Genomic DNA, 19,848 nt, shown 5'->3' on the forward strand with positions numbered 1-19,848 from the left:
AACAGCCTCGGCTGCACTTTCGATCAAGCGACGTGACAATACGGACGGATCATTGTGCTGTTCTCTAAAGACCGCGGGCTGTTTCCCCATCGCCATTTTCAGCCGTCAGACGGCTCGGTGGGATAATGGACAACGACTACTCGTCCGGCTTGGAAAACCCTCTGTACAGCGAGCTGAAGTACTTCTGTAGGAAGATACAGGAGGCCTACAACGAGCTGAAGGAGGACCTGACACCTTACCGAGATGATCGTTTTTACAGGTGGCTCTCCTGTTTACCTACCAACACAATGGCACATCCATTTTCAGCTGCGTTATATAACATGGCTATTTTGGCGCTGTACGCTGTGAATTATAATTATAAAACAATTTGCACTGTAATGCAGAACAGTTATGTGTTATGGGCATGTTGTGTTAAGATGGCAGATGCAAACGAAAGGTGTTCATTGCAGGTATTGATGTGGGATTATACGTTTATTGCATTATATTTCGTGGCTTTATATTTCAGATGATGGCAGACTATAGGGTGAAAAGCTTCATAACATGGGTGGAAAAAGGAAAAAATAGTGCAGACTATAATACTTTACATTCTCCCCACACGTACTAAAATTTGAGTTAGTACCACATTTTAGGGGCCTCTCGATTGCTTTTAAAGGCAACAAGTGTGGTCTTGTGGAAGATAATTTAGTATTGTATTTCCATTAAATGGAATTAAAAACACCTAATTTCTGTTTTAAAGTCTAAATGTTGTGAAAATTGGAAGAAATTAATTAACTTAAAAAACGTTTAGCTCATTAGAAATTAAAAGTCCTGGTACGCATGCGCGACGTCCGGAGGTTCAGATAGTCGCTACCTTCTCGATGTTGGCTGAATAAAATAAATATCTTACTCGCGAATAAAACATATCCACCTAATGTTTAATACTGAAACATAAATTGTTAAGGCTGGAGGGTTTCACAGCCTAAACAAGCACGTATATCCAAAAAAAGGACGCGAAAGGACGTAGGGAATCCTACTTCGTCCCCTACGCACTCCAACAAGCACCCTTTCCCTTCCCTGTTCCCTTCCTGCCCGTTGGCGTCACGGTTCGGTGACGTTGCATTCCAGTTGTCGCAGGCTGATGTTGATACACGGATGTCGACTCGCTGCGAAATTTTAACGTTTTTTCTCGGCACCGAGACTGAAACCCGAAAGAAATGGAGCTGTAAGTGTGATATTTAGTCAGCGGACGCACCCGAGAAGTGTTTCTGATGTTTAAATGTGTGAGGATAAGTGTTAAAGCCACTGTGCAGTTCCTGCCATCTGTTACTGCTAGCATCAACTAGCATGAAAGCTAGCAGTGTTGACATATCCGCACCTGAAACGCAGGCTGTAGGGCTACAGCGTTAAGCACAAAACAAACATTATTCGAGTCGGTTTGTTTCTCTCACTCTCTAGTTGTGGCTTTAGTGATTAGTATGTGTGTGTTATCTCTGATAAATGTCTCCTTGTGACAGATTGGCCCCCATGCGGCTCTACACCTTGTCTAAAAGGCATTTCGTCCTGGTCTTCGTGTTGTTCCTGATCTGCTTTGCCCTCACAGTCTTCATTGGGATCGCAGGTAGGGCTGATGAACGTTTCTTTAACATTTGCCCTAGCTGGGTGTTGGTCAGAAGTCATTTTAGTGAACAGACATAAGGGTTCTGAGATATAGAGGAAGTGAGTCACTCTGCTTCATTGCATCACCTGCTTTTATCAAGCTCTGATAGCAGAATACTTTAAAATGTGACCTGGTTTTGCCACTTCTCTGCTCCTTTCTGGATTGTCCAAATAACTACTGCTGATCTGCATCTTTTTAACTTTGGTAACATGAAAGCATTTGTATATGTTGTGACAGCATTAACGGTGCACTGTGTAGTTGTGGGGAAGAAATGTGAATCAGAAGAGAAAGATCTTCATTGACTGCTTAAACAAACTAATAAACAAACACACTTTGTTTCCATGACTGAATAAGTTGAATAAAGAAAAAACTGTCCTTAAAGGATAACACAATTTCATACTGTTTTACTTTGTTTATATTTGGCGGACCCTGCCACCTTTCTAGGTCAACAGTTTTCTGGGGACCTTATTTTCCTCTGAGAACAGCTTGTTTATTCAGTTATGGAAAAAATCAATATATCTGAGTTTGTATTATTACCTCATTAATATCGTTTGAAAGTTTGAATTTCTTCTCCAAAACTAGATAGTGCCCCTTTAACTTGATCTCTTTAGTTTATATGGCTGCACATTTTTCTCCCTTGGCATAGGAATCTTTTCCTTAAAAAAGCTTCACTTAAGGTGCATACTGTCTAGATAGATTCATTTTTGTCGCTAAGATAGATTTCATTTTCAGCAAGACGTCCAATAAAGTTTAAGTCAGTCCTCTTGTTTGCAGATATCCATGTTATTTTTAGTGGACTATTACATTTTGAGGTCTTTTGGGGTATTGCCATGTGAAAAAGCAATGTATTCATTATGTTTTCTTTATTTCTGTAGGTCCGAAGATTATTTCTGAGCAAGAGCACAATGGCGATCAACTACTTGTCAAAAACTTCTCAGTTAAGGTAAGATGGAAAGGTGTGTGTTGCCGTAATGGCAAGCAGTGCACATCAGACATTTTTAATGAATGCAGTCACTAAGCTTTGGCAAGAATGCAAAGAAATTAATGTTGATGGAATGGTGTGATAGTTGCAGATACACTACTATTGTACAATTTAGAGAGTGTTTTGTTATTCGTGTTTGTTAGTATGATGTTGATCTTCACCCTGCAATTCCCACCCTTACCCTTGCACTCTTAATTTGATGTATGTTGTGTTTACTTTAATAACATTTTGTGTTTCTTATCTTGATTAGCAATTTAATTCCGTAATTCACTGTATGTTTTCAGACTGGGCCTTTCAACCTAGATTCTCCCCCCCTCACCACCTACAACCAGCAGCTATGGCTCACCTGTGTGATGCAGGCTGAACACATTAATAGTAAGACCACAGACTGACCTACAAACATAAAGGTTGAATGTTTAGGGCGTCTCTATGACCCACCTCAAATAGCTTTCTATTATTTTGAAAATATAAATGTCTCTGGCGAATAACAACATGTTTTTACTGCTGTGTGCGTCAGTGGGCGGCTTCCAGCAGCCTTTTGAGATCAATGTTGAGCTGAAGGGAGTGATGCAGGATGCCAGTGTGATGCAGATTAACCAAGGGCACAAGAGATTACGAATGCTACACTGTGGGACTGTAAGTGTCAATCAGCCATATTTCTCTCTGACTGTATGCTTTCATTATCATTTAGTCAGGCAGCAGTGTGAGTTTATGAAATGTCATTAATGATGAGTGCAGGATCTGATTTGATCATCATGTTAGATGGACAGATGGTGACATCCTCAGAGCAGTTCAACAGACAGCGTTTTTTGTCTCTCCTTACAGATATGTGATGAGATCATTGTGCTCCATCTGGGCTATCTGAACTACACCCGGTACCAGGTCATGGTCAGCTTCAAAGGCCTTGAAAATATCACGTATGAAATCAAAGTCAAGTTTGTCGTAAGTGAAGAACACTGGCAGGAGTCTTTTTCAGCTCAGAAATTAAACTATGATGATAGTGTTTTTGTTGTTGCATTAGATTTTTGAGCTCACAGGTCCGTCACAGCCTCTTAAAGCTTTTTGATTCTCTCCCTTTTGTTCTCTTTTTTAAATTTCTCCTCAGTGGAAAACTTACAATCCCACCTTCTCGCAAGTGGAGATCTGGTTCCGGTTTGTCTTTGTGGTGCTGACCTTTATGGTGACGGTAAGAGGACAGATTACTTTTTACTAGGTTTGCACGATAATATCAGCACGTCATCTGTATCAGCCGATAAACGCCTTAAAATTAAATGTCGGCATCTGCCTGAAATGAACATTTCTGCTGATATGAAAGGCTAATAAGATGACGATTTAATACACACATTGGACAGAGTAGTTTTCTTATTTTGCCCAGTGAATGTTTCAATTAAAGAAGCATTGTATGTCTGCATATTAGTATTGTAGTACTTGAGAAAGGTCTTGGTCTCGTCTCAGAATCAACCACATTTTTCTTTGGTCTTGTCTCTGTCTCAGAAAAAGAGGACTCTGGATATTATTTCAAGACCAGTCAAGACCACAGCTGCAGGGATATCACTGTATTGAATAACTTATGAATCATCCATTGCTTCATAATGTTTTGTAGGAGAGCCTATGGTTTGCATGTTCCACATTTTGAGTCATGTAAGTGTTGCTCTGGCACTGGTCTGGTCTTGGTCTTGATTCGGGTCTCAACCCCTCAAAGTTTTGGCTTTGTGTCAGTGTCGATACACTGGTCTTGGTCATGATTTGGTCTCCATTTACATGGTCCAAGCTGACCATTTGAACAAAAGATAACTTGTGTAATTCAGAGACTTAAAACCAACTTTTACCAAATGTAGGACTAACGCTTTTTTCTTTCGATGTTCTAGTGTATGTTTGCACACTCACTGAGGAAGTTTTCTATGAGGGATTGGGGCATAGAACAGAAGTGGATGTCCATTCTGCTCCCTTTGCTTCTACTCTACAATGGTGAGCTTCAGTGATCGCTCCTCATGTCCTTTTATCCTTAATTTCCCCATCAGGTTAAAGCACGTTAAGTCACCTTTTTTACCATTACAGATGCACCGTTATATTCACAGCCAAATGTCAACTGCATATATTATGTATCCTTTCCAATTTAAAGAAAGTCAGGTGCGTTGCTTACTGTGTTTGGTTTCTTTTTTTCTGTTCAGATCCATTTTTCCCGTTGTCATTCCTGGTGAACAGCTGGTTTCCAGGGACGTTAGATGCTTTCTTCCAGGCTCTGTTCTTGTGTGCCCTGCTGCTCTTCTGGCTCTGTGTTTATCATGGTATCAGGGTTCAGGTGGGTCCACTACTAAACCTATACTTTACTGTTTCCCTCTTATTTTTAGCTTATCTTTTTTCATGCGTTTTGTGTTGTTTCCACAGGGTGAGAGGAAATGTCTGACGTTCTACCTGCCTAAGCTGATCATTGTGGGTCTTCTGTGGCTCTCGGCTGTTACACTGGGCATATGGCAAACGTAAGTCTGACCTCAATGGCCACTAGCAGCTGGATTCAAACTGTGAATTTCAACAGGACTGAAAGGATTCTACTCTCCTTTTCTGAACTTGCAGGGTTAATGAACTCCAAGACCCAACCTATAGCTATAAAGTGGATATAGTGAACTTTGAGGTGAGAACTTTAATGGAACTTTACACAATGAGTTTGATCAGTCTAATGAAGTAGGAGTCAAAGATGGAGAAAAAGCAAAGGAGACAGCATAAACGATTGTTTTTTTATGCTTTTAGTCCATATTTTATTTAATTTTTCTAAGCTGTATTTTACAAGGCAAGATGACAAGAAAAATATCTTATTTTCCAGGATAACAAAGGAAAAAAAACACAAGATAAACAACAGAAGTAAAGGTAGAGGTTGCCAGGCATCGCTGGGCCAATTTTCAAACGTGAATTAGTCTGGAACCTCTCAGTTCATTTTCTAGTTCTACAGGGCATTAAAAATAGACGAAGACCAAAATGTCACTGGATAGAATCAGTCAGAATCAGCAAAGTCTTTGACTTAGTCCACTAAAAGTGCTTTTTTGCCACTGACAGGCTCAGATTTTCTGATGACATAATAGAAAGTATCCTTTCTGAGATAGACCTTTTAGTAAAACGGTAAAATCCTTTTTGTTTAACCAGAAACAGCCATATCGCTCTTCTTAAAGCCGCCAGTCTCCATTGACAAAAACAGCAATTTTACCAAGCAGATCATCTTAAAACGCACTGTATTTAAAGTCGACTGAAACAAAATAAAACTCATCAAAACCGTCTTGGTTCAACAATCACTAACTCTGGTTCGGTCAGAATGAATTATTAATTTGTCATGTTAGATGTGAAAATATTCTTGCTGATGCCCAACTTTCCTCTTCAGCCATCTTGGTTGCTTTGTATTAAACCTGACCCATATTAGATAAACAGTTGCGATTGGCCCAACACGGACAAGGATAAAAATCTGTCTGAACAGGAAGGGTACCAGATGTATCTGTGAAAGCAAATAAAACATGAGCTCGTAGAGTCGTCTTCTTCTCAGGCTCCAGTAGAGGTACAGGTTGTGGTAAAGCTCAAGACTTGGTGTTTGGGCAGAGTTGTTCTATTTAGTATTCAGCAGTTGGATAAAATCCGGTGTTTTTCTCCAGGGCATGAAGGTCTTCTTCCTGATTGTAGTCGTCCTCTATATCCTCTACCTGATCTTCCTGGTTGTCAGAGCTTGTTCTGAGCTCAAGAACATGCCATACTCAGGTATCACAGCATGCCTCACCTCTTTGCATTTGATTCACGCCAATTCCTTTTACTATGATAACATTAACATGCTTTGTGTGTTCTCCATCACTAGATCTCCGGCTCAGGTTTTTGACAGCGCTGACGTTTGTGGTCCTTGTAATAAGGTCAGTTGTAAGGAATATACAAAAACTAATAGGACTCTTTAATGAGTTTTTTAGGGCCCCTTGTGGTAAATTTGACTTAATTTGATTCTGATGTTCCTGTTGCCCTTTCTCCTCCAGCATGGTCATTCTCTACCTGAGGTTTGGTGCCAAGGCTCTCCAAGACAACTTTGTTGCTGAACTGTCTACTCATTACCAGAACTATATCCTTTTTAAATTATATTTCATTTTGACCATGATTTCACATAAATATACCACATGAGATTGCATGCTGATGTCTTAAATTGAGAGAAATTTTCCCTTAACTCCAGACATACCAGCTGAATTTTTATCATTCTATGGCCTACTCAACTTTTACTTGTACACATTAGCATTTGTGTATTCCCCCTCCAAGAATGCCCTTTATGGTAGGTAATACATTACAGTGTCAGTGCTGTAAATAATCAACAAATGCATCAACCTAACTCGTTTTGTTTTCTTTCACAGACTCCCAGTTAAAGGATAATCCTGCCTTCTCCATGCTAAATGACTCAGATGATGAAGTAATATATGGGTAAGCATTTGTTTACTTGATTGTCTTTATGAACCTTTAATCCTTACAGTTTGGGAGGTAGTATTCACTGTGTGAACTGATATTTTCTTCGTCTTTGTAAAGGAGCGATTATGAGGACATGCCTTTACAAAATGGACGAGCTATCAAGGCAACTGCCAAGTACCAGGATGAGAGCGACAGTGACTGACGTGGATCTCTGTGTCCCTGTTGGAAACTATGAAAACGCAACAAATTGTCACACTATAAATGTGTATGTGTAAATAAGGAGTACTTGCATTGGTAATGCAAAATGACATACTGTAAGTGTACATAAATCTATTTTTAAAAAAGGATAAGGTCCATGTCGACTGAATGTACTGTACTTTAACTTCATTGTTTATGCTTTCAGCCTCATTGAAAACATAGGTAACAGACTGATGTAAAACATTACAATTTTTACCTATTTGTAAACTTTTCTTTCTCATAACCAGCATTTCTTCACAACTTTACGCTTCAAAATATTCGGGGAAAGTGCTAATATTAATTGGGGATTTATTTGCGATTGAAATCGATGTTTTTGTGTTAATGCTTTGTGTTGAACCACTGTTCTTTCTCTATTCTTGCACTGATGTTCTTGCCATTCCTTTCCGCTCTCTGGCAGTCTGAGATGAATGACAATGCATATATCTGGCCAAAGCTGAGGAACACTATCCTGATGGTAGAAAGTAAAAGCACGCTTATGCTGCAACTGCTGTGCACTCTAACGGTACATTGTGGCTCGTCAACATTGACATGTTTGGTGAATTTAAGTGCCATAGCAGTGTTGGTTTTTGACAAACTCTAATTGTCCTCAGACATGTATAAAAAGTACACAGAGAGCCTTAACTGGAGTAGATACCACTGATCTATTACCACTTCTTACCAATTCTTCCCCTGGATAGAAGCTTTGTTATTGCACTTGAAATGACTTGTATTTATTTTGCCGAAAAGTGATGGCATTTGATACTGTATTATCTCAATATCTGGGTGGATGGATTTTGATGACCTGCAAGACTTTTACACAACTTTATGTAAATGGACTACTGATCTATCATGTTAAACATTTCTTATCCATACAGTAGTTAAACCATTGGCCAAATATCTTTTGCCTTATGTAGAACATATTATTTTAAATATTGTTTTTTCTCCTGTAACTTTCCTTGTATTGCCTACAGTGTGAGACATGCTGCCCTTTCCTTTGTTTTATAAAACTGAAGCTTATGGACTAAAATGGCCAAAACAAACTTTGCTCCTGTTCCTTACAAATAATATCTCAACGTGTATTCTAATCAAGATGGTGCCTTGTCTTTATATCACCTTTTTTCTTCTAAATGGGCAGCAGTTTCAGATGTGTAAATGCTTTGACATAAATGTACATTTTTGATTCTTTCAGTTTGAATGTAGCATATGAGTGTTATCGGTGGTGAAATGAGGTTATTGTGGGTCCTGATATGTTTGAAGTTCTTGCCATTTTTGTTGCTTTATGAGATAAAAGCTGTGCATGTAGCACTCTATCATGTCACGTGTAAATAAAGCAAAGTATATACAGCATGGTATTGTTTTAATCAATTGCACTTAATATATATTAAAAAAAAATGTATTCAAATATAACCAACATAACATGCTGGTTCTGAAAAATACACAAAGTCCTTCACATTTCAAACACACTGGAACAATGTAGTCGGTTCAGATGGCCAGCCCAAAAACATTGACGATACAGTACATGGACTTGTTCTCCCATCTGACTGCACAGCTTCCTGTTGGATATAATACAGAGTAAAGTCTGTTACAACGCCACATTTACATGTTTAGAGTTGGTGACTCTCAAGCTTGACTGAAGCATTTCTAAGACAGCTGCCTTGCTCAAGAGCACACCAATAGTTGCTGACAGAAGACAAAACATTACTTTCACATCTCTACTGCTTGGGCACTTAACGATTCACAAGACTGTCATTAGGGTTGTCATGACATCAGATTTTCCCTACTCTATCGTGGCCAAATTAATTCACAATAATATAATTGTGATATCTATATCAAACTTTGTTTACCGTATGCTCTGTCTCCTATTTTGGCAAATAAATTACCCTCAAAATACGAGTGTAGAGAAAAAGAGAGAGAGTCTGTAACCATGAACCAGCAGATGATCTTGACACTCCAAAATGTCATGCAATTATTTTTACTGATGAAAACATAACTTGAGTGAAACCAGTCATACAATACATTGTAGACAACTTCAAAGCTGCATCTATGAAAAGCACAGAGGTGTTTTATTTTACCATCAGTAGAGTTGTCCCAGAAGCATGTGCTAGCTGTTTGCAGACCTGCTCCATTCTTCTGCATGATGATACAGGTCACTGTGGGGAAAACACACACCTTTTTATAATAGCTTCAGAGCCCAAGAACCATCCGAATAATAGCATTTCATGTGTTAAGAGGCAGCAGGGCATATACCAATATATTTGAAAGGCTTCCCAAGCTTGCTGAGCTGACTGAGGCACTGCTCCACTACATTAGTCGTCCACTGGTTCACTCTGCTGTGCTGGTAGGCATTTCCTCCTATGGCTGCTTCTACTGACTACAGAGACAGTTTAAACAAAGCGGAGATGTTACTTAGACCACACCGAATAGCTTTAAATTGACAGTGTTGTGTGAATGCCTTTACATTCTCTAATTATATTTGTTTCACATGTACATACATGTATAGATAATATATACACATGCACCTTATCCCTGCTGTCTTATTTTTTTATGCTAAGTACTGTTTTTGTTTTTCTTTCTTTCTTCTTCTTCTTCTTCTTATTATTATTATTATTGTTATTGTTATTATTATCATTGTTATCATACAAATTTTAATTTACTAATTACTATTTACCATTTCTGTAGTGGAGTCTCATTTTCTGGTAATAAATGTATTTAAAAAGTACATTTCACTGTAAATTTTTACTGTAATACAGCTAAAGTATATCAGAAATTCATGTCTTTGAAATCAAGTCATCATATAATACAATCTAACTAGAAAAACACTGTATGAAGACGTTATAATCAGTCTACTTATGATATAAACTCTATGGGTGAAGATAAGGACGGTCCCTAGCAACCGTTACAGTGTCCTTAGCAACCACAGGGTAGCTAAACACAAAGTTGCTAGCTAACGGAAGCAAAGAGCCGATAAAACCTCAACTTTATGGACAAACAGAAAGGCATTGAGACTATGTTTTGCTTACCTCTTTGATTATTTTGCTCACTTCTTCAACGACGAACGCCGTCTGTTCAATGAGACACAAAACAGTAGCGTTAAGGTTTAAGCTAGCCCGTCGACATGGCTGCTTTCTGGACCCACAGTTACAAGATATAATTGTGTGGTAATATCTCAGTGTTATTTCTCTGTGACAAAAATACAATCAAGAAGTAGTTTCAAGTGTCAAACCTACCTCCTCTTCTGTCTGATACTCGTCCATGGCTAAAACCGGTGACAACAGTACTCCGATGTCGACTTCCGACCCAGGAATATGACTTCAGGTGTAGTGCCGAGAAGAGACTGCTTGCCGAAAAACGACTGCCCCCGACGGGAACGCGCATCAGTTCAGAGGAAGTGGGCGTAGGTCTACTACGGGTCAGCTGGCAGACGCAGCACCGAGAGAAATGTTTTTTTTTACTGTGCAGTCCTGTAGCCCAAGTGAAGAGGCTACGGAAAAAGAACGGCGCAGATAAAAAAAAGTAACCTGATGTTTCCATAATGTAGGCTAGTTGTCAACAATTGATGAGGGTAGATGCTTTACCTTGCCACTTTTATTGTTGTTGTTGTTGTTATCGTTGTTGCAATGTGATTTTACACCGCTTTGATCTATAAATAAAGTCATAATTCAATATCCCCGTTTCAGTGATTTTATAACGAGGATTAGGAAATCAATGCAGAAAAGAATGCAGGAGTGTTTCCACGTCACATTAGATAACAATCATATAACACATACTGAGAAATTAGTAAGTGCTATCAGAGGTGGGTATTAACGATTTACATTTACTTCATTACATTTACTTAAGTAACTTTTTGGATAACTTGTACTTTTAAGAGCATAATTATGAATACAATAATGCAGTATATATAGAACTGTAGGCTAACTGTAACGGATTGCCTTTACATTCTGCATAACATTCTCTGTTTGCCAGGTGCATGTACAGTGAATTTGGTCAATATCACTGTGTCACTGTGCAGTCACTTTTCGGCAGGGCCTGCCGAAAAGTGACTGCACCCTGTAAGTCCTTATTGCAAGGAGTGATATTGACCAAATTCACTGTACATGCACCTGGTTTCCTCTACTATTAATGCTGAAAAGACAGAGAATGTAACCCCTCCCAATCCAGAGTTACAGGGTGCAGTCACTTTTCGGCAGGCCCTGCCGAAAAGTGACTGCACCCTGTAAGTCCTTATTGCAAGGAGGGATATTGACCAAATTCACTGTACATGCACCTGGTTTCCTCTACTATTAATGCTGAAAAGACAGAGAATGTAACCCCTCCCAATCCAGAGTTACAGGGTGCAGTCACTTTTCGGCAGGCCCTGCCGAAAAGTGACTGCACCTTGTAAGTCCTTATTGCAAGGAGTGATATTGACCAAATTCACTGTACATGCACCTGGTTTCCTCTACTATTAATGCTGAAAAGACAGAGAATGTAACCCCTCCCAATCCAGAGTTACAGGGTGCAGTCACTTTTCGGCAGGCCCTGCCGAAAAGTGACTGCACCCTGGGAGGTGCAGGGAGGACAATAGATAATAGACAATGGACAATTTATCTACCTCTATTTGCACATCCATTTGCACTGTTTACTGTTTGCACTGTTTACTGTAGCTGCTGTTAATTTTAATTTTAATTTTATATATGTGTAATGTATGTTCTGTATTTGGTATGCTACTGGAGACTTGAATTTCCCTCGGGATAAATAAAGTATCTATAGCAGGTAAAGCTCATCCTGACAGCTTGGAATATTACTGTCAGATACTGTTCCCCCTCTGTTCAATATGAAAGGATGCTCACACATCTTTCAAATTCATACTCCTGACTTCTTTCCCCACAACAGATAAGTCCTGTGATTTTCAGGCTGATATCATTAAATTTGACCATTTACAACAGGGGGAACGCATCCTGACAGCTTGGAGTATTACTGTCAGATACTGTTCCCCCTCTGTTCAATATGAAAGGAGGCTCACACATCTTTCAAATTCATACTGCTGACTTCTTTCCCCACAACAGATAAGTCCTGTGATTTTCAGGCTGATATCATTAAATTTGACCATTTACAAAAGGGGGAACGCATCCTGAACACTTGGAGTATTATTGTCAGATATTGTTCCCCCTCTGTTCAATATTAAAGAAGGCTCAGACAAGCATTAAAGACTTTAATAACAGTAAACAAAAAATAAATAGTGTATACTTACTTTTTAGAACATACAATTATTATTCAAATCCAATAAATACAAAATTAAATCAACAAAAACATCAAAATAATTTTAAAAAATTATAAATATGAAAATTTTCATATAGGCTTTGTAAAGAAAACACACACATTTATCAATTTCTTATGTTGGTCTTTTAAGTTCCTTTCCTTTAGCATAAGGACATAAAAACACAAACATATGTGCTGTTGTCCCAGTTTAAAAATATAACTAGACAGTCATGAAATTTGGATTTCACTTCTACAATACAACATCTTCAGATAAAACTCGCTAAAAGTCAGTTTTGAACCTTAGCTCTCTCCACAGTGCCTCTGTGGTACGAGCACAACAGCTCGGGGGCGAGCTTTTTGTGAACGCGCGCTTCCTTCGCCCTTCGGGCTATTTCGGACGGGGGCAGGACTAGAGGAAACACATCTGGACGAGGAAACTTTGCAGTAGGAAATCCTGTTATTTAACTGCATGTCATATTGATTTACACTGTAGCATTTAAACGCACTCTTTAAAACTGTGGCTTGGATTAAAATGTATTTGAATTGCCACTAAACGGTAACTATCTGGATCTATAAATCTCACATGTTCATTACAAAAAACTTTACAGGACAATCACTTAGCTCCCCCTGCTGGACACTGATAGAAAACCTGTTATTTAACGTCAGGGGTTGAACGTACTTGAACGTATGACGTAGTTAGTTCACGCTCGCTGGTCAGTGTCGCTGGTGCTCGCTGTCCAAAATGCTAATTTCGGGGAAGTTAATGCTTTTACAAACCTTTTTTTTGGGTAGCATCACCTTAGTCGTTTGGCCGAACATCTAATGTCCAAGGTAAGGTTATACGTTTTGCTTGTCATAAAACTGCATGAACTTCAGGGCCGTTTTATATTGCTTATGTAACTCATATGCTAACTTCAGCTAAAGTTCGACGGTGGCTTTAGCGTTAATGCTAAATAGCTAGCTAACTCACTCGAAGGGTGCGCCCACTCCGTAGTTAACTTGGCCTTACATTTACTATGGTATGTAATTATTACGAATTAAAAGCATCCAGTCATATTACCCTTTATCTTGTGCCATTGGCGTTAACTATTAAAACTAGTTAAATGTAACACGTCGAGGTTCTGGACTTTTTAGGTTATATCTGCTGCGTCACGCCAGGTGGTGCAGGCCTGAAGTTCGCGTCCATGTTGAAGTTCACGCTAAAGGTCAAAATCACTTTTAATTAGTTGTTCAGCGTTAAATATCTATTGTCATAATTAGCTTCATACAGTTTTAAACCCATATACCAGTTTTACTTAATCATGAATGCCATTTTGCTGTCAACTTCGAAATTTGGACCTCGGCAGTTGTCATTAAAACTTTTATTTTGAAAAAACAAAAATGCAGGAAGTTGAAACATTTGTGCTGCTAGTTTGATGCACCGGGCCTGAACTGTGGATTTCCATTGCTATTTTGATTGAATTTACACGTTTGCTTGGATTAGCGTGGGCTTTAAATTGCTTAATATGTCTACTACAGTACAATGCAAAGCTTATTGCATGTTTGTGAACTGTGTAAGTTTCGTCCTGCGTGCGGTCTCCTGCGTATCTTCCCTCACCAGAGGGAGACAGAGCTCGATCTATAGTTGTGGAAGCAGTTGTTGACGTAGAGTTGCCGTGTTCTGTTAATTACGGTTAATTTCATCCGAACACTCGAGATTAAGTTTTAAATAGTTATACTGAGTTAAAATCACATCATTTGACCGAATAAACGAACAATTCTTCCGCCATTAAAGCTAAAAATAAGAATTTAAGATAGTAATTCGTAGTGACGGCTCATTGGGCAGTAGCTCATCACGTGACCAGAAATAGCATTAACCCGCATTCACTTTGACAACAATCCGTGACTAAAGTGTGCGATCTAATGCGTCTTTTTGTGCCGTTCAGTCATAAAACATGAAACAGCACTTGTACATTTGGTGGCACTTTTTTGTAGTTATTGAAATAATTTTCAACCGTAAGTGAAAGTCATAGTGAGGATAATGACCCTCCCACTTCGCCAGATATGTGGTATCGCTTCTCGGCCTTTTGGCTAAGATCAAGTGTAGTATCTGTTCTTATCAGTTTAATATCTGATACGTCCCCTACCCGGGGACCATATATTAAATTGATTTTTGGAACAGGGAGATGGAATAGGGGCTTGCTCCGTCCACTCCACGCATCGACCTGGTATTGCAGTACTTCCAGGAACGGTGCACCCCCCTCTCACTGTTAAAAAGTAAAGTTCTTTATTATTCGTTCAGAAAGCAGCTGGTATGTCACTGCTACAGTTTGTTTAGAAATGAGTGTTTCTGTATTGTTAAAATTGTAATGTCTATCGGCATATGAAGAGCAAGAGCCTGCATATCGGTAATATTTTTCATTTGTTTGTGTGTGTGTGCGTGTATGCACGATGGCACTGTTGAATGAGTCATGGAGATTGCAAAGATAAATGTGCCATATTTACTGCCCTTTCCACATTTTATAAAAAAGCCCTCATACAGATTGATTGGATTGAATCTGGTTGTTGGTTCCTCATTGCTCTGCTCATTTCCCAAAAGTGAAAATCCTTTCTGCATAGTTTTCTTATGTGTGGTTTCACAGCCTGTAAACACTGTATATGTGTGCACTTTATTTAACTTAGTATTTAGTTGCTATTAGCCATAATAGCAGGTCGCTTTGGATACCCCAGCTGCACGCTGAAGTATCCTTGAACAAGATACTGAACCCCAAATTGCTCCTGATGAGCAGGTTGGCACCTTGCATAACAGCCTCTGCCTTCAGTGTAGTCGTGTGTGTGAATGTGACAAGTGTTGTAAAGTGCTTTGAGGGGTTAGTAGACTGGAAAAGTGCTATAGAAATGCCAGTCCATCTACCATATAGAGAAAAAAGTATATAGGTTCACTTAGCTACAACTAATACAGTCAAATACATCAGTCCTGTAATGAATCCTCCCTTGATGAACATTGTAATCATATTAAAATTAATGTATATTATATTGTAATCAGTTTTTATTGAAATAGTTCGAGAGAAGGGTTGTTTCAACTGGATGCTCATGTTGGGGGCTGCAGTTTGTGGTGCTGTTGAATTGTAGTGCCTAACACTGTGCTATACAGCATGTTAAAATCCTATCGTATCATTTTCCTTGCCCCACTCTGATGCAGAAACAGGTTTACCAGAGATTATAACTACATATTACCCAAGTGATGAAATTAATCCATTTCATAATTTTAAGTTTTAAACGAAGTATTTTAGTATAAATACTGATTCTCCAGTTCAGTGAAAAGGTTTACATGACATACAGTGACTAAATTCATCTGTGTCACGGCAATTTGAAGTTCATATTTTTCTGATCAGGCATCTGACAAATAGGGTTTATTAGTTAATGCATGTATATTTTCTTTCTTGTTACACTGGGGGCTGCAGTTTGTGCTGTTGAATTGTATTGCCTAACACTCTGCTATACAGTATGTTAAAATCTTATTTTGCAGAACAACCAGTGTTGTTCACTCTCCAGAGCAGTAGGTGGCAGTAGCAGCAAATTCCAGTACCCACCAGCCTTGAACAAAGAAACAGGAAGTGGTTGGCCATAAGCGGGGAACAAAGAATCAGGAAGTGGTTGTAATGTGAGGGGAAAAAAATTGATTTGTGTGTTTTTATCCTCTTATGTGAACTTAAAATGTGAATGAAACAACCAGTGATCACAGTATTATTTAGCTTTGGCTCACTTGAACTTGCTGTTGAGCTGTTGCTCATATGTGGGAGGTAAAATAGATACAGATGGTGATCTGAGGTTAGCTTTTGATGTGGTAATGCAGCATTGCATGATGGGAAATGGATCCAGTATTTGTCAAGTATAATATAAATATTTTTTGTCAGCCTTAACATGGGACTCTTTCTTCTATATTAAATACTTATACCTTCACACACCCTTCTTTAGCCTCTGGTTTTGGTCATTTATAGTGTTAGCACCATTAGGTAGCATGGTATGTGTGCGAATGAAACCCTCCTCTCAAATCTGTACAACTCATACTTACCTGGCAGGGGAGATACCATGATCAAGAAGGTGGTTCACCCAGGGCGAGGCTCAGCCATTGCACTCCGGTTGTGCTGACCCCTGCGAATTCCCCAAATGTGGGAATCTCGACTGCATAATTTCTGGTAGTGGGGGACTGCGTTCGCGCTCTCCCCTGATAACATGTAAAAAGAAAATCTGACAGCTGAAAAGCTCCTCAATATCTGCTTCAGCTCTCTTTAGCTCCTTTGAAGCTAAACATTTTTTATTAAAAATGTTTTTTTTTTGCGATTATTTAAAAGTGTGATAATGTTATCAATATATGCTTATGTATACTTACATTTAAATAAATATGCTGTAAATCATGAACTGATGAATATGAAGTCACAACAGCTCAGTCACAAAATAATCTGCCAATATTTTATTATTCACTTTTTCCTGAGTTTCCCAATGAAATTTGTTTTGAAATCATCTGAAGGCCAACAATCCACAGGATGAATAGGCAAACATTGTGTAGAACAGCGTTAACGTTAGGAAAATCCACTATGGGTCAAATGTTGAGTATGGTTGTATACTGCAGTTATCTCTGTTCCCCACCAGAGACCACCAGAGGTTGTTTCACACACTGTGTGTCTCACTTCTAGCAAATCCTCACTCATTTCTTGCATCATCGGTCTCTTGAGTGTGTTGTCTTCAGCTTGCAGAGCGAGAATTTCAGGGATGCACCGATGTGCTCTACTATGGATGTAAGTGAAAACACCGTGCACTGCTTTTCTGAGGCCAGGTTTTTAACAAGGCCGACATTCTCAAGATTAGGCAATGTCATTAGCCTTGTTTCCATAAAGCAATTTTCTGCGCATTTTGAAGAATATTGCTTTAAAAGTTTGTACACTCACTTGAGGTAGTTTTTGTCTTTTGCGAATCAGAGTGAATGCGCAAAATGTTTGGAAACAGTTTTGCCGGATAATCTCTGACGTAGCGAACATTCAACTCGCATGACTGATCAGTTGTTTAGGCTGTCTGCAAAAACATGTCTGTATGCAAGAGGCACATGTGGACTGATGAAGAGACCAAACAATTCCTCGGCCTGATCCACAAAGTACAACTTGCCCCAATCGAAAGTAATTCCTGAAGACCTCTCTCCATTTTGTCTCCTGGTTTGTTAACCTCTAGTCTCTGTTTACTTCCATATCCACGCCTGATCTAGCCACGTAGCCTACATCATGTCTTCCTCTGATGAAATTGGACTTTATGTAGCCCAGTTCATTCACTCAAAACCCTTTATGGAAACTACGAACCTTCAAAAGTTTGCTTAAAATTTGCTTGACATTTTATGGAAACATGGCTATTGTTTGTTGGCATGAGGCACAACGTATTCCTGTCCATAGCCACTACTATGCAGGAACCTGGACATCATCTCAAAAATTGTTCCCCACCTTCTGTCACATCATGGATTAGTGCATGCTCAGGTAGTTCCAGGTCTGCTTGTTTTTTTTCTTCTTCCAAAGCTGAGAAAATTCCTAAATCCAGTGTCTGCATGCTCAGACCTTAGTTTCCTCCGTGACATATCTGAGACAGCCTGTTGCTTAAACTGGGGTGACGCACCGACATCATCGATTACATGAATGCGTTGATTTGTGTGTGTGTCGCAAGGAAGTAAGTTAGCTTTGCCCAGTCAAAGCATGGATTAATCCAGAGAACTAGCTGAGGCAAAAAAAAAACTTGCCCACAATCATCTAAAGTGTGTGAATATTTTAGGGGAAGACCCAACAATATGGTGCTCTGTAAGTACTGCAAGTTGGAAATGGCTCATCACAGCAGTACAACTGCTGTGCGCAAACGCTTGAAGCAGAAGTATCCTGGAACTCTTTGTCAAGACGACAGCTAGTACAAGACTGCACCATATTTACTTTCTGTCCACATCAGAGCTAATATATTAACAATATTAAGGCATGCAACATGTTCCTGTTAGTAGTAATTGATTTTCTAATGTTAAATGTTTCTTCATTGCCCCCATTGGTAGCAGCTCTATATGTGTGCACTTTATTGAACTTATTATTTATTCGCTTTGGATACTCCAGCTGCACGCTGAAGTATCCTTGAAAAAGATACTGAACCCCAAATTGCTCCTGATGAGCAGGTTGGCACCTTGCATGACAGCCTCTGCCTTCAGTGTATTCGTGTGTGTGTGTGTGTGTGTGTGTGTGTGTGTGTGTGTGTGTGTGTGTGTGTGTGTGTGTGTGTGTGTGTGTGTGAGAATGTGACAAGTGTTGTAAAGTGCTTTGAGGGGTCAGTAGACTGGAAAAGTGCTATAGAAATGCCAGTCCATCTACCATATAGAGAAAAAAGTATATAGGTTCACTTGGCTATAACTAATGCAGTCAAATACAGCAGTCCTGTAATGAATCCTCCCTTGATGAACATTATAATCATATTAAAATGAATGTATATTATATTGTAATCAGTCTTTATTGAAATAGTTCGAGAGAAGGGTTGTTTCAATTGCATTATCATGTTGGGGGCTGCAGTTTGTGGTGCTGTTGAATTGTAGTGCCTAACACTGTGTTATACAGCATGTTAAAATCCTATCGTATCATTTTCCTTGCCCCACTCTGATGCAGAAATAGGTTTACCAGGGATTATAACTACATATTACCCAAGTGATGAAATAAATACTTTGTTTAAAACTTAAAATTATTAAATGGATTTAAGTATAAATATTGATTCTCCAGTTCAGTGAAAGGGTTTACATGACATACAGTGACTAAATTCATCTGTGTTACAGCAATTTGAGGTTCATTATTTTTCTAATCAGGCATCCGACAAATAGGGTTTATTAGTCAATGCATGTATATTTTCTTTCTTGTTACACCGGGGGCTGCAGTTTGGTGTGCTGTTGAATTGTATTGCCTAACACTCTGCTATACAGTATGTTAAAATCCTATTTTGCAGAACAACCAGTGTTGTTCACTCTCCAGAGCAGTAGGTGGCAGTAGCAGGAATGTCAGTAGCCCACCAGCCGTGAACAAAGAAACAGGAAGTGGTTGGCCATGAGCGGCGAACAAAGAATCAGGAAGTGGTTGTAATGTGAGGGAAAAAATTTGATTTGTGTGTTTTTATCCTCTTATGTGAACTTAAAATGTGGATGAAACAACCAGTGATCACAGTATTATTTAGCTTTGGCTCACTTGAACTTGCTGTTGCTCATATGTTGGAGGTAAAATAGATACAGCTGGTGATCTGAGGTTAGCTTTTGATGTGGTAATGCAGCATTGCATGATGGGAAATGGATCCAGTATTTGTC

At 39.0% G+C, this 19,848-nt stretch overlaps 2 protein-coding genes, 1 long non-coding RNA gene and 2 other non-coding genes across 5 annotated transcripts in view; 4 read left to right on the plus strand and 1 right to left on the minus strand.

The window, feature by feature from the left end:
* Positions 1–1,095: 1,095 nt before the first annotated feature.
* Positions 1,096–8,621, plus strand: tmem181 (transmembrane protein 181). The gene is made up of 17 exons (XM_073492958.1): positions 1,096–1,201; positions 1,494–1,597; positions 2,512–2,579; positions 2,903–2,993; positions 3,136–3,254; positions 3,444–3,560; positions 3,724–3,804; positions 4,487–4,586; positions 4,790–4,920; positions 5,007–5,098; positions 5,193–5,250; positions 6,254–6,356; positions 6,451–6,502; positions 6,620–6,702; positions 6,817–6,906; positions 6,986–7,052; positions 7,155–8,621. The coding sequence occupies exons 1-17, from the start codon at positions 1,194–1,196 to the stop codon at positions 7,237–7,239; spliced, it is 1,449 nt and encodes a 482-aa protein (XP_073349059.1). The 5' UTR covers positions 1,096–1,193; the 3' UTR covers positions 7,240–8,621.
* On the minus strand, positions 8,615–10,599 carry dynlt1b (dynein light chain Tctex-type 1b). Its single transcript, XM_073492959.1, has 5 exons — positions 10,502–10,599; positions 10,295–10,336; positions 9,522–9,645; positions 9,347–9,424; positions 8,615–8,827 (listed from the first exon to the last, which is right to left on the minus strand). The coding sequence occupies exons 1-5, from the start codon at positions 10,526–10,528 to the stop codon at positions 8,757–8,759; spliced, it is 342 nt and encodes a 113-aa protein (XP_073349060.1). The 5' UTR covers positions 10,529–10,599; the 3' UTR covers positions 8,615–8,756.
* A 2,629-nt stretch (positions 10,600–13,228) lies between these two features.
* The window catches only part of LOC141018414 (uncharacterized), a 28,112-nt gene continuing 21,492 nt past the window's right edge, over positions 13,229–19,848 (plus strand). The window contains exon 1 of the long non-coding RNA XR_012180721.1: positions 13,229–13,343. This is a non-coding gene — a long non-coding RNA (uncharacterized lncRNA). The remainder of the gene's footprint in view (positions 13,344–19,848) is intronic.
* On the plus strand, positions 14,563–14,753 carry LOC141018558 (U2 spliceosomal RNA). The gene has a single exon (XR_012180736.1). It is a non-coding gene; the product is annotated as a U2 spliceosomal RNA (small nuclear RNA).
* On the plus strand, positions 16,559–16,722 carry LOC141018554 (U1 spliceosomal RNA). Its single transcript, XR_012180732.1, has one exon. It is a non-coding gene; the product is annotated as a U1 spliceosomal RNA (small nuclear RNA).

Source organism: Pagrus major, chromosome 22, assembly GCF_040436345.1.
Source record: "Pagrus major chromosome 22, Pma_NU_1.0".
In the NCBI taxonomy this organism is placed as follows: domain Eukaryota; kingdom Metazoa; phylum Chordata; class Actinopteri; order Spariformes; family Sparidae; genus Pagrus; species Pagrus major.